Below are 17,901 nucleotides of genomic sequence, written 5' to 3' on the forward strand. Positions count from 1 at the left end.
GTTAAGACTTTTTACCAGTAGGTCCAATCTTTTTTTTTGGTCTTTTTTTCAAACGGTCTCCCTGTAGCCCCAGCTAGCCTGGAACTCACTGTGTAGACCAGGCTGGCCTTGAACTCTCAGAGATCCACCACCCTCTGCCTCCCGAGTGCTGGGACTACAGGCGTGTGCCACCACTCGCAGTCAAGTCATAATCTTAGTGACATGGTAGCAGCTATTTCCCGGGCAGCTCAAGTCCCCAGCAGGAAAAATGCTCCCATCCACTTCTGTCTGTAAACCTGAGGTTGGGCGCGAAGGGCTCCCCCTACTGGGGACATCTGGAGACTGACTTCTTCGGCTCCCTCTGCTGGAGGCCACACAACAGCTGCAAAGACTGGTACAAGCCATGATTATTTACAAGTAACTTTACAATTCTCCAAATCCTTCGAGGAACAGTAGAATGTGCAGTAATACTAAAGGACAGTTTTATTTCTACGGAAGAAAAAGATTAGTGACATAACTCTGATCATCAACAGCAACTTGCGGTTAAAAAAGACATACCCAGAAATCTGCCATTTTCCCAAGAACCCAAGGAATGACCTGTCTTGCTTTTAATGAGGAACACACACTGCATTCTTCTGTCTTCCTTTGGGAAAGACACCGGATACAGCTGTCACACTGTTTAAGGTGCAGGGACTCACTGGAGCTGATGCCACCACCCCCAAGCCACTGCTCAGTGCCGTGTGGACGGTTCCCTTAGAGTTAGTAGCCATTCTGTTGGAGCATTTCTACTGCAGAACTGGAATTTTCGAGCAAAAAAAGTGTCTAAATACAAAGGAGTGGCACCCAAGTGAAGCCCAGCTACTACGACCTCTGATTTCTGTCCAAACTGCAGAGATACAAGGATAAACCACAGGTTTTTGTTCCTAAATTTTATTCATGAATTCATAAAAAATATTCCAGATCAATGCGTTTTAATCCTCATCCTCCTCCTCCTCTTCATCCTGGTTAATCTGGAAGTAACGTAATTCATAGCTCTCTTTGCTGTTAGCTACTACGCGTAACCAATCACGTAGATTGTTCTTCTTCAAATATTTTTTGGTGAGATATTTCAAATACCTGCAGAGAAAGGACACTTGAGAACCACACTAGACCGCTTCCTTGCATTCTAAAACATTGTAACTTTAGAGCATATTCAAACCATCACAAGATGTTTCCCATCCTCCAAAGGCAAATGTCCCCAAACTAATGCTCTACAAGAATGTCTGTCACTGTCACTTAAGCAACAGTAAAACTGAGAGTATCAGCAGCGATTGCCCTGAACAGCAGCAAACTACTATAAATGATTTGCACTGGCCACTGGAGATCTCAGTGGTAAGCGGGCAGCTAACAGGGCCGTAGTAACACCTCTTTAGAGAGCTCTGCCCCTTCGAGCTCCCAGCACTTTCCACACTCTACTGCAGGCCTCAGTGAGGTGGCGGACAGGCTGTCAAGGCTGCTTACACAAGTTCTGTATCCAGTCTCTTTCCAGTTACTAAATGGCCATGACCCAACACATGGGACAGTGTGCCAGCCTGCCACTCCAGCAGACTGCTCAGGTGGTTTTTTGGAGATGGGTCCCACTGTTATCCACACTGACTTCAAACTCCTGGGCTCAAGCGATTGGCCTACCTGAGCCTGCAACTACAGGCTTATGATCCACCACGGCCTGCTTAAAGACATGATATCTGTGGGTTTGTTTGGGATGTCCCCCCTCCAGTGCTCAAACCCAGGGCCCCACACATGCTAGGTAAGCATTCTTCACAACTGAGCTACATGTTAGCCATATACAGATTATTTTTTTTAATCTAACCATTGCCTTAGCCTGGGTGGGAGCTAATCAGCCATAAGAAAGCCTACTCTTGGGCTGGAGAGAGAGCGCAGCAGTTAAGAACACTTGACTGTTCTTGCAGAAGACCCGGGTTCAAATCCCAGCACCCACATGGCAGCTAACAACTGTCCGTACTCCAGTCCTAGGGGATCTGATGGCCTCTTCTGTGCACGACACAGGTGCACTTACCTACATGCAGGCAATACACACATATACATAAAATAAAAAAAATAAATAAAAGCCTACTCTATATAAGCCTGACTTTGTGGCCGACATCTGAATACTTGAAGATGTGTGAGCTGAGACCCTCAGCAATCATGGCAGAGGACTCTATTGGGCAAATTACCGTCACCACACCTCAGTTTTTCCTAATAGAAAATGAGACTCCAGATGCCAGCTCTTTAGACTGCTAAACACCACATGGGCACACTACCACATGGGCACACTACCACACGGGCACACTATCACCCGGGCACACTATATTGGCCGACTAGCAAGGACCCAAACCACCAACCAGCTCACCATCCAAGGAATGATTTTTGGGAGCAGATACAAAAGCAACTGGCACTGACCTCAACCCTACCTACTTTTCCCCAGAGCAAAGTAATCGATTAGCCAGCTCTGGTGGCACATGCATTTAATCTCAGCACCTGGGAGGCTTAGGCAGGAGGATCACCAGTTTGAAGTCTGGGCTACATAAGGCAATGGAGTTGCACCAACTAGAAAGTATTCTTTCTACCATTTATTATTTTTGTCATATTGTATTCAATAAGGGGTTGAATTCAAAATTTCAGGTAGTTTCAAAACAGTATTAGGGGGAAACTGAGTTCAGAGATTAAGGGGCGACCCCTGAATGTTTCAGAAAAAAAACTACTGTCATCCAGAAAAATAAAGTCAGTCAGTATGGTGGCACATGCCTATAATAACCACTCTACCGGAAACTGAGGCAGGAAATCCCAGGGCAAGGCCTAGCTAGGCAACTTGGCAAGACCCTGTCTCAAGCTAATTCAAACTAAAATTAAACAGGGGAACCAGGATGCAGCACAGCAGCACTGAAGCTATGACTCAGTGCAAGAGCACTTGCCCAGCACGCACAAGCCCTCAGTTCAGCTGTCCGGACTCAAGAGAAAAGCCAGCCACCTGGACACGGCAGTGTAAGCGCAGTACTGGACGCTGAGGCAGAAGGATCACATGCTCAAGGCCAGCCTGGGCTCCACAGACAAGTGCCGTCTAAAAAACCCAAAAAGGAAAACTGAAAATAGCCAGGAGGGACCTACGCCTTTAATCCTAGCACAGAGGCAGGTGGATCTCTGAGATGAGGCCAGCCCAGTATACACGGGGAATTCCACGCCAGCTGGGGCTACAGGGAGACCCTGTCTCAAAGAAAGGCCAGGTGTGCTGGCACACTGCTTTAAGCCCAGCACAAAACAAAACTGTTATCTTAAAAATTAGGTCAAGCATGGTGGTGCACTTTTAATCCCAGGACTCGTCAGGAGGCAGAGGCTGATAGACTCTGTGAGTTCAAGACTAGCCTGGTATACATACATATACATAGTGAGTTCCAGGCTACCCAAGACTACACAGTGAGACCTTACCTTTAAAAAAAAAAAAAAAAAAAAAAAAAAAAAAAAGGCAGGATCTTTCCCATGGGCCCCATTGGCCAGAGCAGGGCAGGACAGTTGTCTCCAACACCCTGAAGACCCCAGTGTGCTATTTCTCACTCTATCACATCTCCTTCCCAGGAAACACAGCAACAGGCAGACTATGACACTTCACCTAAGGTTGGCATTGTCTATTCACTGAAGTCTTAAACTATAACCAGTTTGAGAAAAGCTCTGCCGTGCCAGACCCTGGGCTGGGAGGTATGCTCACATCCAGCTCTGCTACAGCAACGGACAGGATTTCACTGTCACCCTCAAGACAGTGGCTGCCACAGGATCAGTGCCTTCCTCTGGAAAGCAAAGAACCACAGTACTACTCAGCACCCCGAGAGCTCCAGATTCCCCAGTGCCACAGCAGCACTCACAGGGAATAAAAAGGGAATTAAAAATGAAAGCTCTAACCAGGTGTGGTGGCGCACACCTTTAGTCTCAGCTCTTGAGGCAGACGAATCTCTGAATTCAAGGTCAGCCTAGTCTACATAACAAGTTCCAGGTCAGCTGGGGATACAGGGAGACTCTATCCCCCACCCCACCCCCAAAAAACCAGAAAACAAAAAACAAGGGAGGGAGGGAAGGCGCTGTCACCCAAGGGGTGGAACACCTCCCAATTTGGGAGGTAAAGGCAGGAAGGTCAGGAGTTCAAGACCAGTTTCAACTACATAAGGAGTTTGAGGCCAGCCTGAGCTGTGTGAGAGCATGGCAAGGGGGTACTCTCCACCAGGATCTAAAGGCAGAGGAAGCCAAACATTCCTCAGGTGTAGACAAGGGACGTGGCACCTCTGCCACGTCCAGTACCGTATGCAGCCCGTGCACAGCAAATGCAGAAATGAGCACAGGCCCCTCGGCGCTCGTTTCAAGGAGCTGACACTCCTGCACAGCCCTCATACCTTTTGGAAAAAGGCACCTCAGAGGTGACGGTGATCTTGCTCTTGCTCCTTTCGATGGTGACGACCCCTCCGCCGAGGTTCCCAGCCTTCCCGTTCACTTTGATTCTCTCCTGGAGAAACTGCTCCTGCAGAAAGACGACAGTGATGGGAGCACAGGCTAGCCGGCCGGCAGCAGACTGAACCACAGTGACGACGGGGAGCACAGGCTAGCCAGCCGGCAGCAGACTGAACCACAGTGACGGGGAGCACACGGGCCGGCAGCAGACTGAACCACAGTGACGGGGAGCACACGGGCCGGCAGCAGACTGAACCACAGTGACGGGGAGCACACGGGCCGGCAGCAGACTGAACCACAGTGACGGGGAGCACAGGCTAGCCGGCCGGCAGCAGGCTGGTTCGTGTTTTCCCTCCCGGCACTAAACCACAGGTACTTGAAAACCTTCAATCTTTACATTCATTTCTTAGCAATCTTTCAGTCTTTCGGGCCCAAATCTTTAGTCTGAAGTCACAGCAGGGAGAGGGTGGCACTGCTAACGGGTATTTACATACAACATGAAGACATCCTGGCAGGAACATTCCTGACCGCTTACTCCAACATGCCTCTACCTGGAAGGCTTAGAGGGCAACACACTCAGGTTAAAAGGGTAAAAAGTCAGCTGTGGTGGTGTATACCTGTAACCCCAGCTCCTCAGGAGCCTAGGTAGGAGCCAGCCTGGGCAACGTAGTGAGATCCCATCCCAAAACAAATCAAAACAGGAAACAGGACTGGAGAAACAGCTCAGTGGTTAAGGGCACTGGCTACTCTTGCAGAATTCAGTTCCCAGCACCCACATGGCAGTTCACAACTGTCTGAACTCCAGTTCCAGAGGATTGAATGCCCTCTTCTGGCCTCTGCACAAAGCACATGGTGCTCACACCCAGAGACACACATGTATACACATAAAATCATAAAATAAATCTTTAAGAAAATCAGAACATGCCAGGCATGGTGGGGCGTACCTTTAATCCCAGCCCTCAGGAGTCAGAAGCAGGTGGATCTCTGGGAGATGAAGGCCACCCTGGTCTACACTGACTTCCAGGTAGGCTGGGACTAGAGAAACCCTGTCAAAAACAAACCTCCACCAAAAATAAAATCAAAACAAAGGGGTGTATGCCAAAGTAGACAGGAAACCAAAAGCCAGGCTTTCACAAGGAACATGCAGTCCCTTTCAGCTCCAAACTGCTACAATTCTAGGGCCTGAGGATGTGGCTCTGTGGTATGTAAGTGCTCCTTAGCAGATGTGAGGTCCTGGGCTCAATATCAGGATCCAACTAAAAATAAATAGCCAGGCACGGTGGCACAACTTTAATTTCAACACTTGGGAAGCAGACACAGGGGGATCTCTTGAGTTTGAGCGCTCCTGATCTACACAACAAGTTCCAGGTCAGGTCGGACTAGAGACTCTGTCTCAAAAAACCAAAAGTATAAAATAAATCCACAGCACTTTTAAAATGTGGGGCAGAGTGATTAGGTTAGAAATCTTGACTTTTCTATTCACAAGAGGCGAAGGAAAGTCATTTACACATAGTTCCAGGCCTGCTAGAGCTACAGGGAGACCCTGCCTCAAAAAGACCAAGCTACAGCCTTTGTTTACTGTAACCCCATCTAGTATTCCTGTTGAACTCACTAGAGGCAAACAACAAATATGCAAAAATATGGAGTACAAGTCCCGGATTCTCTGCAGTTACCCCGATGGGTTTCCTCAACAGCAACTCAAAAGGCTCTCAATCCAGAGAAAAAGGTGGGACTTACAAAGTTGGCAGCATCCATGATCCCGTCTTCTACAGGGTGGGTGCAGTCGAGGGTGAACTTCAAAACCTGCTTCTTTTTTTTACCCCCCTTCGCCACAAGCTTTTTCTAAGAAATAAAAAGTAACAGAGATGAAGCCTCAGGTGGTCAGAAAATAACAAAACCAAATCAGACACTTTTGTAATAAAAGTCCACACAAGTACAAGCCTATAGAGACTGGGGCCCTTCAAGAGTGAGGAGGGCCTGGTTCTATTTAAGGCAGGAGGCGCTTGTCCCCACTCAACCTCTCCAGTCTCTCCAACTTTACAAGCACGAAGTTCTGTTGGCCTAGAAACCACGATAAAGGGCATTTTCTTCTTCAAGAAACACTGCTTTACTGGAGCCACTTGTACATAGGCACACAAGTGTCTTGCATGTTCGCAACGTTAGTGTGAAATCAATCCTCATTAGCCTTTTTAGCACTTCTAATCTCCAGTCCCTCTACCTTCTCAGAACATAGAGAACTTCGCAGAACGCTAGTTGCTTCTCCACCACAGCTCGGCCAAGGGGTAAGGCTAGAACCTAAGATTTTATGGCAAAACTGTATAAACAATTTTCGCCTCTTCACTGGTTTAGTCTGTAAATTAACACCAGGCAGAGCACTATCTATGAGGTCCTAGCATCTCTATTAAGGAGTATCTAGTGTCTCTTAAAAAGGAACACCCATTAATTATCTCCTGATAGACCGTTGCAACATCTGTACCTTACCTGTATATCCACTTTAAAGTTTTTCAGTTCAAGAACACACCTCCCTTCACATTTAACAAAAGACCATCCACAACTTGTATTAACCTAGTCACCTTTCCAGTTAATACAAAAATCACTCTTTCAAGGCCAGGAGTGGTAGCCCATGCCTTTAATACCAGCATTCTGGAGGCAGAGAAAGGAGATCTCCTCGAGTTCCAGTCCAGCCTAGTCTACACTTCATAGCTATTCCCAGGCATTTCACAGTGAAACTGTCTTTTAAAAAAAAAAAAAAAAAAAAAAAAAAAGAGGAAAGGACCTGAGCAATACTTAAACCTAAACCTAAATTGTTTTTATTTATCATTAATATGATCTGAATCTCACCTTGTTCTAGTCAGATTAAAACACTGTTCAAGACTGGCCATGGTAGATGACATATGCCTGTAATCCTAGACCTCTAGAGACTGAGACAGGAGGATCTCAAGTTGGAGGCCAGCCTGGGCTACATAGTAAGACCCTGTCTTCAAAAGCCAAAACACACTTTTCAGTTGCAGGCATGACTTGTTTTATTCAAAAGACATGTTCCCCAAAATTTAAGTCATACACATCTGTATTTAAAGCTATTGCAGAGTTTTACTATAAAGTGTCCCATGCCTTTAATCTCAGCATTGGGAAGAGGAAAGCAGATCTCTGTGAGATGGGGGACAGCCTGGTCTACATAGTGAGTTTCTGGCCAGCTGGGGCTACAAAGAGACCTTGTCTTGGAAAAAGGAAAAAGAAAATTACTCTCTCAGTGTCTCCTAGCACCAACAAAGATTATTGCTTTTAAATTTAGCCCTGGAAAGAGGGCAGAGCAGGAAGCACCTACCACCCACAATGGGCCCAAAAGAGTCTAAACTCAAAGCACTCGATGATGCACTTTCTGAAAAGTCTTCCTCCGGGGCAGAAAGACTAAGACGACGGGAAGAGAAAAGATTCCCAACTGAAGCACATCGAAAACAACGTTCTCCAAGTAGGGCTGGCTCTCCAGGGAAAGTGGCATTGGGCACCACACAGCTCAGCCTCAGCCAGGAGGAAATCAGGGCCTTCCACTCAACACCAAAAAGAAGCTGTCAACAGCAGCACCCAGACAAAAGTACTGTCTTCAGAGGATGCTACAAAGATTCTCAAACTCAACCCTTTGCCTCTGAAACCTGGCCACTCTACGGAGGGCCATTTCCACCCCCACCAGCCACTGGGTGCTCTGAGGAGCGGCTGCCCAAGGTGGCAGGTCACATCCGTCTTCCTTGCCCAGGTAACCTGGCCCAGGCCGCAGCCTCCACTCTAGGCTCGGCCTACAGCCTCGGCCTGCAGCTTCCACGTTCAGGTTCAGGTTCAGCCTCCAAGCTCGAGGCCCAAGTTCAGCCTCAGCCTCCAAGCTCCAGGCTAAGGCTCAGCGTCCTCCAAGTTCAGCCTCCTCCAGGCCCAGGCTCAGCCTCCAAGCTCCAGCCTCCAGGCCCAGCACTCAGCCTCCAAGTTCCAGGCTCCAGTTCAGCCTCGACCTCCAAGCTCCAGCCTCCAAGCCTAGGCCCAGCGCTCAGCCTCCATGCTCCAGGCTCAGCCTCAGCCTCCAACCTCCAGGTTCCAGACTCCAGGGTCAGCCTCCAAGCTCCAGGCTCCAGGCAGAGGCCCAGGCCCAGGCCCAGGGTTCAGCCCCCAGCCCAGCCTCCGGCTGTCCCGAGCAGGATGCGCGGCCTCGCGAGCTCCCGGCCTCCCGCACCGCCCCAGGCCGCGGCCTCCTCCGCCCACAATGTGCTGGGTCCCGCCGCCGCCCCGGGCACCCCCGACCCTCCCTCTAGGCCACCCCGGCCGGACGCTGCAGAACGCCGTCCCCCGCGAGCCCGGCCCGAGCCAGCCCGCCAGGCCCACGTGCCGCTCGCGGAGCCGAGGCCTCACGCGGAGCCATACTAACCACGGGCGCCATGGCGGCAGCGGAGGCAGAAAGGGAAGGGAGCGCACTGCGCAGGCGCCAAGAGCTCGCAGCGCGCAGGGCACGCAGGGGCCAGGCAGCTCCAATCGCTCAGCCCCGCCCCTCGACCTCCGCTTCCCTCCCGCTGACGTGCGATCGGGCAGCGATTGGTTTCCCTGGTGTAGAGTCCATCCTCTCCCCGGCCGGGAAGACAAGGAAGAGGGAGGATGCGGGCGGACTGTCCCATTGCAACGGCCGGAGGGAGGCTGGGCGAGCCCAAGGAAGCCGGGGGTCTGCTCTATTTTGGAAAGTCTCGGAAATCTAAGCCGGACATTCCCCAAACCGGAGTTTAACCAGCTAGTGGGAAGGAAACCGAACCCACGAACGGGGGGGGCAGTTGTTGAAATCCCAGCCCTGGGGACGCCGAGGCAGGAGAATGCGGCAGGGTCGGAACAACTTTTAAGTCTCACTCCCTGAGCCAACCATGCAGAGTGAAATCCTTTTTTCAAAATCTAAGGGGCTGGAGTGATGGCTCAGCGATTAAGAACACTGGCTGCTCCTGCAGAGGACCCAGGTTCAGTTCCCAGCACCCACATGGTGGTTAACAGCCATCTGTAACTTCAGTTCCAGGGGATTCATGACCTCTTCTGACATCCGTGGGCATTGCACGACACCCTTGCCGTTACATACATGAAGGCAATACACTCATACACAAAAAATAAATTTAAAAAGTAGCTGAGTGTGGTGGCGCATGCCTTTGATCCTAGCACTTGGGAGGCAGAGGTAGGCAGACTATGTGAGTTTGAGGACGTAGTGAGTTCTCTGCCAGCTGGGACTGCATAGAAACCTTTCCCAAACAAGTTACAGCTTTGAAACTTACCCTTTTCTGGGTGTATCTCCCAAGTCTAGCCTTTTCTTCGGCCGCCAGGTACTCACTACGGTTTGGGCCCTCTACACTCAGGTTGGACCTGCCACTCTTTGATGATCACACCCAGCCTTCTGCTGCCCAAGTCCTTAAAATCTCTGTTCTTTTCCACCATCAGGGATGTGGTTCAAATCCAGGCTCTAATTCAGCAGCTCTCTGAGAGCCAGCGCTGTGGAGTAGCAAGGTTTTTCCTTGACTTGTCTCCTGACCCTTCACTTACCCTGACCCCTTGTGTTCTTAGGGAATTATCCTCCAGAACCCTGAACTAGGATCATGCTCATGCACACCTCCCCTGTTCCTTGGCTGCCATGTTCTCATAGCATGTACATAGCAAAATCCAAGCCTCTCCTGAGAATCTTTGGAGGAAACACACATGCTGAATGGTCTGGGATTAAAGTCAGTGTCTGATGCCAGTTAAGCAGACTTCAAAGCCACCTGCTATTTTGTTCTGTTCTGTTCTGGTGGTGGAGACAGCCTCTCTCAACTCTATAGCCCAGGCTGATCTGGAGCTCCCTATGTAGCCCAAGCTGACATAGACTTCATGGTAATCTTCCTGCCTCTGCCTCGGTCACGCGTTCTGAGCCATACAGGTATGAGCCAGCACACTAACTGCCCAATCTGCTTTTCTTGAGTCGCAAGGCTGACGCTGGGCTCTGCAAACATGTCTCCTTTGACGGTTGCTCCCAGCTGAGTCCTGTACGTGAGGGATTTTGCTACCTGTTTGTCTGTTGATGTCCTCTGCTCTTGCTTCGTCATTCCTGAAACAGCAATGGAGTCTAGTTTATAGTTATTTTCAATACTTGAAGAAACAGCTCAAATTTTCCCTTCAAATGCCCCCACTAAGGGAGTCTGAGTCTTAGTTCAGCATGTGGAACCTCCCTGTGACATGACAGAAGGCTTTTATTCTAGGATAGCTATGAATGTGGCCCCAACCTTTGTAGACCGCAACTCAAGTAACAATGTTAAAAGGTGGGGCACCCCAGGCTACAATGTAATACTGTCTAGGAGCGGCAGGATTACCTGTAATTACTGTACCTTGTTTTGTCTTTGTTTTTGTTTTTTTTGTCTTTTCGAGACAGGGTCTCCTTGTAGCCCCAGCTGTCCTGGAACTCACTATGTAGACCACGCTGGCCTTAAACTCACAGAGATCTGCCTGCCTCTGCTTCCCGAGTGCTGGGATTAAAGGCGTGCGCCACCTAGCGGGTTCTTTTGTTTTAGTTTGTCCAGACATGGCCTTACTATGTAGCCCTGGCTGGCCTGGAACTCACTGTGTAGACCAGAGATCTGCCTGCCTCTGTCTCCAAGTGCTCGGGGTAAAAGTGTGCACCACCATGCCCAGCCTAGTTTTTAAGATTTCTTTTAGAAGATTAGTTTTATTATTTTTGTTTTGAGACAGGGTCTCATTATGTTGCACTGGCTGCTCTGGAACTCCCTGTGTAGACCAGGCTGGCCTCAAACTCATAGAGATCTGCCTGCCTCTGCCTCCCAAGTGCTGAGATGGAAGGTGTGTGGCACCACACCTGACTATTTTTATTATTCTTAATTTTGTTTATGGGGGAAGGGACCTGTGCATGTGAGTGCAGGTGCCCTTTAGAAACCACAGGCATTGAATCCTCCTGGAGCCAGAGTTACAGGCAGCTGCGAGCCACCTGACAGGGATACTGAGAACTGATCTGTGGTCCTCTGCAGGAGCAGTATCACTCAACCTCTGAGCCATCTCTCCAGCCCCTTATATTTGTTTTGAAACAGAGTCTCACCCAATAGGCCTGGCTGGCCTGGAATTTGCTATGTGTTGTTCAGGGACCCTGCCGTGAAGGTCACAGTCCACGGTGTCCCGATAGCTCTACAAGCTCGCTCAAAATGGAGGACTCCCTTTCTCAGCAGGGGCTTCCTACTCTCTGCCTGACCTTATTTGGAAAGTGTCTCCAAACTCGGATGCCTGACCCTATTTGGAACATGACCTTTGACATAGTTCCCTGCAAATGCTGCCCCTGGTTTTCCCGTATGATAATTAGGCATTGCACTGCAGCCATTCAATCCCACCTCCCCTTTCTACATGATGGGTCCTCCTGCCACATGTAAATAAAGCGTACTATGAACACCTATCAGGTGAAGCTTTGGCTGCCGTCCTCACCCTGTATCTTCCCTCCAACCCCCTGAATAAACGAGCTGTCTCACTGAAGCTGACCCCGTTTGTCGCTTCTGCTCCCTTTGTTCTCGTGGATCGGTGGCCAACAACCCACAAGGGAAGAGAGACCCACAGCTGGTGCCCAATGCGGGGCTCCTGGAACTCACAGAGTTTGTGGGTACCCCCTCCATGAGGGTGGCCACATCTTTGCCTTGGCCTCCCGCTCTGAGGATCCGCACTGGCCTTTCCCCTTTTACTTTCGGTCTGTGCCTTTGCAAGGGACCATTCAAGAAGAAAGGGCAGTTGAAGTTTTCTGATCAGGGCCACTCCCTGATGTTAGCTGAAGGCTCCTAGTCCTCTGAATGGATTCCCAACTGCCCAGGTGTCAGCAAAGACCTCCTATCTTTATGTCTCTCTACTGCAAAACCCGGTTACACAACGACCAGTTAAAAGCTTCTAGAGCAGTTGCTGGTTCTCTGAAATTTGTGGTCAGGCTTGTGCTCTGGATTAGTTAGGAATGCCCCATGACTTCTGGGTCTCAGGAACATTCCACTAGGACTTGGTGTTTCACCCCCCTTTCCTTTTCTATCTTGGACAACACCCCTAGAAACAAGGGATCCCCAAAGTTCTAATAACTGTTTGATGATCATGCAGGGATTTTTCACACACACTGAATTCAGCTCATAAGAGAGCAGATAAACTTCCTTATCCATTTTGTTATCTTGCTTCGGGGCATTAAGGTTTAGGATAAAGCTGCAGGGTGGCTGCAGAGCATTTAAAGAATTTAAGGCAACTTGCCTCATAGACACAGAAAAAAGGATTTTAAAAGCCACCGTCTGGACTGAGGGCAGCTCGTCTCTTTTCCTCTCTTTGCTTTACTTTCGGTTTGTGCCTTCACGAGGGACTGGATACAGTTTACAGGCAACTGAAGCCTCTTGGTCGGGGCAACTCCCCAACACTGTCTGAAGGCCCCGTGCCCTCTTTCCGGACCCTGACAGCCCGACTGGGTGCAGGCAATAACCTTTACATCTCTCATAAAAAATCCAGTAATGCAGCAACCAGTTAAAAGTCTCAAAGACAGTTGCCGGTCTCTAAAATCTGTGGGCAGGCTTGTGTTCATTGGGACGTTTCAATCCCCCAGTGGCAAGCTGCCTCAGGAACACTGACTGCCACTGACAATACTTCCTTACTTTCCTATAATGGGAAATTCAACATCACACCAGAGGGACCTCCAAATTCACTCCCTTAGAGATCTACTTTAATCAAGAGGACTTAAGATTTCCCAAAAAGAAGGCTTGGAATTTTGGGATGAGGAGCTTCAATTCACACCCTAGGTCCTGTCAGCAGATATCTCTGACCGAATGTCTGGACCCATATTGCCTACCCAGCTTGTAAAAAAAGAAATCCAGGAAGGGCACCATTTACCCCTTTCCTTCCTTCCCGTCATAGCTGCCATCCGACAATGCTTAGGAGACCCACCCAAGCCTGAGGAGGACCCACTAGACAAAAAACGAGCACAGGAAAATAAAGGGGATGGTTCAAATGAAGAAGAAGACCCTGAAGATTGCCCAGTAGCAGATTTAGCCACCCTAGAAAAGACAATTGACCTAGTCAGACAAAAACTACCCATCGACAAAAAAAAAAAAAAAAAAAAAAAATCCCCCCCTTCTCCCCCTTCCCCCCTACAAATCCTCATGGGCTGAGAAAGACAAAGACCCAGATGTCAAGACCCAGGTTTCAAAAACCACCAAAAATTCCCAGATAAATCCTCCTCCCCCTTCACCCTCAGCACCACCATCTATGGCGCCAGCACCACCGTCTACAGTCCGCCCCCCCCCACAGCCACTGAACAGCTCTGTAATCTCAGGGATAATGGGAGCTGTTGCCCCCAATATCCTCAACCACAATGGCCTTGGGACCCAAAAACCCCACCCGTAGGGACCTTCTCCATTAACCTACAAGTAACAAGACAACGTCCATTGGCTTGGTATCCCCTCCCAGCAACAGATTTAAAAGAACTATGCCAAACCATCCATGAGGATGGGATCCATACTCCATGGACCAAATCTATATTACAAACTTTCAATAGCAACCTCCTAACTCCCCCAGGACTGGAGAGATATCTGTCGATCCACTCTCCCCACTCCGTTATTTGTTCAATGGGAGGCTTTGTTTAGAGATGAATGCCTGATGCAGGCTAGAGTGACATGCATAATCAACAACTAGGACCACAACAAGGACAAGATCCACCACCTGGATTCATAAATTGGAACTATGACCAACTGCTCTGTCAGGGCAGTTTTTTTCACAGGAGTCCAACAGGCTGTGATCCCTTCCAGCTGTTTTGAACAGGTCTGCTTCTGTGCACTCCAGACCTGGGACCGCCTAACCCCCTTGTCCACTGGGCCTGGAGAGACCTCCTCACTGACCTTTCTAAAACAAAAACCAACTGAAACCCTCCCAGATTTTATACTAAGAGTACAGGCCAGTTTAGACAGAAAAATAATAGACCCCACAGCCAAAGCATTGCTTTCAAACAACCTCATCTGGGAAGGGATGACCCCTGAGCACAGACAAGCATGCCAGGGGCTAAAACATGAATATTATGACAAATGGATCGTGGCCGTCTGCAACATTGGGACCACCTCATACCAGGTGTCCTCTCTTGCCTAAGCCTTTGTAGCCACAATCTGATCCAATTCAAAGTGTTTTAAATGTGGGGAGACCGGGCACTGGAAAGGAAATTGCACAAAATATGATTTAACTGCCCTTCGACCCCCTAAATCCCTCTGTCCTCGCTGCAGAAAGAGCTTTCATTGGAAAAAATATTTTAAATCTAAATATAACAAAGATGGCAAAACTTCGCCACCTTTAAACTCCTCCCGGGGCAACCCTCAGCCCCGCTAACAACAGGGAAGCCACAGACATTGTGGGTAACCAGCATTACAGAAAACACCCATCCAAAATTAACCCTAAAAATAGACAATAAACCTTTCAAATGCCTCCTCAACACTGGGGCTGATAAAACCATCTTAAGACACTCTGAGGTTCCCCTACACTGGGAGTTAATACTGGGACATCAGCTGATGGGAGTAGGAGGCCCCTCCTGAGCATTCATCACCAAAGACTTCTATAAATGGGAGGACCCTGATGGAGAGGTCGACACAATAAGACCCTTGATTGCAGATATAGCCACAAATCTCATAGGACGAGATATCCTGGAAGACCTCAATGTAGTTCTTGCCAGTGGATCCAAAGGAGAGTGCCTTCAAATAGATGATTATACGAGATTCCTAGAACAACAAAACCCCAAATCATAATGGCCACTGTTGATTACCAGACTCCCTGCCTCTACTGTATCACCAAAGAACCAGTCTGGGCAGAACAGTGGCCATTCCCAGGGAGAAATTACTCATTTTACAACAACTTGTAAAGGAACAGTTACAGCTGGGTCATATTAGGCCCTCTAGGAGCCCATGGAACACCCCGGTCTTTGTAATAAAGAAGACAGGGGCATTGGCGACTGCTACAAGACCTCAGAGCCATAAACAAAACCATGAAAATATGGGGATCACCCCAAAGAGGCCTGCTCATGATCTCCACCATTCCCATTAATACACCCCTGTTAGTCCTAGACATAAAAGACTGCTTCTTCTCCATCGGTTTACATAATAATGATTGCCAACATTTTGCCTTCTCAGTTCCAAAGATTAACAATTCTGAGCCAGCCGATCAATATGAATGGCAAATTCTGCCACAGGGCATGGCAAATAGCCCTACAATCTGCCAGGAGGCCATTGCAAACGCACTGGCACCCCTTCTGAGAAAAAGCCTACATGTTTGCCATTACCTGGATGACCTCTTGGTCTGGCAAGACAAGGATTCCTCTCTGGAGGACCTGAGAGGTTCTATGATAAACACCCTAAAGACAAGAGGTTTCATGATAGCCACAAATAAGATACAATTGGTTCCCCCCGTTACCTTCCTGAGGACTGAAATAACACCTTCTACTGTTAGGCCCCTTAAACCTATCCTGGACACCCCCCATCACCTTACCCTTAATTCTCTTCAGAGCTTTTTAGGCAATACCAATTGGCTGAGGCCCTGGCTTCCCATCCCCACAAGCCAATTACAGCCACTCTTTGACTTCCTAAAGGGAGACAGAAATCCGTCCACCAGAGAGTATCTGAACCCAGATGCAAAAAGGGCTCTCCAAATTATTAATAATCACTTCCAAAAGGCAACACTGGCCAGATATGACCCTGAGGTGACGGTTCAGCTCTTAATTTTTAACTCCTCCCCCACCATGTTGGGAGCAATTTATCAGCCACAGGGAGTACTAGAATGGCTTCACATGCCTATAGGGGGCGCCCCTCGCCTTCTTACAGAAATAGACACCCTTGCACCCATGATTCGTCAAGGAAGGGATAGAACCGAACAGATTATAGGAAAAGGACCTGATACCCTCATTATCTCCTTCCCATTATCGGATGTGCAATGGCTCCTAAAACATCATTCCTCTTTTTCAATTAGCTTAATAGGCTTCCCGGGACAGATGGATAATCACGATCCCAAAGATAAATGGCTGTCAGTTATTCCAGTATTTTGCTGGCTCCCACCTCGGCTCTTCTGCCACAAACCCATAAAAAATACAACAGTCTTTACAGATGGGGGAAAAAGGGGGACGGCATTGGTCATATATGACTCCCCAATAACCCCCCTATGATACATTTTCAGCCTCTGCCTGATAAGTCCCCATAATTTAAAAAGCTCTTTGTCAACTATATGGCCCTTGATAAAGTTGATGAGCCCTTCAACCTTTATTCTGACAGCATTTACGCTGTTAATTTACTTCCATGGCTAGGTCGCTCCTTTCTCAAATAGATGGTAACCCCCCTCACCCCTGCTAATTAAAATTTCCACACTACTATAAAAATGGGTGGATCCATTATTTGTCCAACATATCAGGTTCCACTCCTCTCTCCCAGGTCCTCTTACTGAAGGAAATTCCATAGCAGATGAGGTAACCACCGCTGGAACATTCTCCACCAGCGTGACAGACGCCCAGCACCTCCACCATGCCACCCATGTTAATTTATGAGGGCTCCATCTCGGATTCTCTCACATTCCCCTCAAACAACTTAAACACATTGTTAAAACCTGCTCTTCCTGTACATCAATGATACATACCCCTGCTATACAACAGATGGGCACCAACCCTCAGGCTAAAATCTAATGCCCTCTGGCAAATTGATGTAACTCATGTTCCCCAATTCAGTAGACAAAAGTATGTATTCGTAACTGTAGGAACATACTCCCATTTCCTTTGGGCTACTGCCCAAACTGGTGAAAGTTCAAAAAACTTAATAAATCACATGCTCTCATCTTTTGCTATCATGGACCTCCCCTCACAACTAAAGACAGACAATGGCCCAGCATTTACCAGCTCTCTGTTTAAAAAACTTTGTGAGGACTGGAGGATTGCCCATCACACTGGCATCCCATATAACCCACAAGGACAAGCCACTGTGGAAAGGTCACATAAAACCTTAAAAGATCAACTACAAAGACAGGCCCAAACATTCAATTAGTATTAGCTTTGTTCACCCTTAATGTACTCAATGTATATCAAGGCTCTGATGCCCTCCCTATCGCCCAACACTGGCCCCAGACACACCCCATACCACCTATCATGGTTAAATGGAGAGACCCCATTGATGGAATCTGGAAAGGACCAGATCCACTTCTAACCACAGGGAGAGGATTTGCTTATGATTTTCCACATGATCAACCAAAACCCATCTGGGTTCCAGCCAGAAATGTCTGACACTGTGGATCTCTCCCAACCCTCGTGGGCCGTTGGCCACCGATCCACAAGAACAAAGGGAGCAGAAGCAACGAACAAGTTCAGGGTGGCCAGTGAGCACGACGGAAGAAAGCCCTTCCAGGGAGGCAGATTCAGTGATACAGCTCCGTTTATTCAGCGGAGGTCAG

General features: G+C 48.6%; 1 protein-coding gene across 1 annotated transcript; it reads right to left on the reverse strand.

Moving 5' to 3' along the window:
* Positions 1 to 884: 884 nt before the first annotated feature.
* Rpl22 (ribosomal protein L22) lies at positions 885 to 9,036 on the reverse strand. Its single transcript, XM_008822407.2, has 4 exons — positions 8,858 to 9,036; positions 6,187 to 6,291; positions 4,395 to 4,519; positions 885 to 1,095 (listed from the first exon to the last, which is right to left on the reverse strand). The coding sequence occupies exons 1-4, from the start codon at positions 8,867 to 8,869 to the stop codon at positions 951 to 953; spliced, it is 387 nt and encodes a 128-aa protein (XP_008820629.1). The 5' UTR covers positions 8,870 to 9,036; the 3' UTR covers positions 885 to 950.
* Positions 9,037 to 17,901: the final 8,865 nt, after the last annotated feature.

This window comes from Nannospalax galili, unplaced genomic scaffold, assembly GCF_000622305.1.
Source record: "Nannospalax galili isolate Female #2095 unplaced genomic scaffold, S.galili_v1.0 scaffold1488, whole genome shotgun sequence".
Taxonomy (NCBI): Eukaryota; Metazoa; Chordata; class Mammalia; order Rodentia; family Spalacidae; genus Nannospalax; species Nannospalax galili.

Excerpts from the sequence above, each read along its gene's own strand:
- Rpl22 (XM_008822407.2), bottom strand. Across the intron at positions 4,520-6,186 it reads TCATGGATGCTGCCAACTTT|GAGCAGTTTCTCCAGGAGAG; the intron begins GTAAGTCCCACC and ends GTCTTTCTGCAG. Across the intron at positions 1,096-4,394 it reads GAGGTGCCTTTTTCCAAAAG|GTATTTGAAATATCTCACCA; the intron begins GTATGAGGGCTG and ends CTTTCTCTGCAG.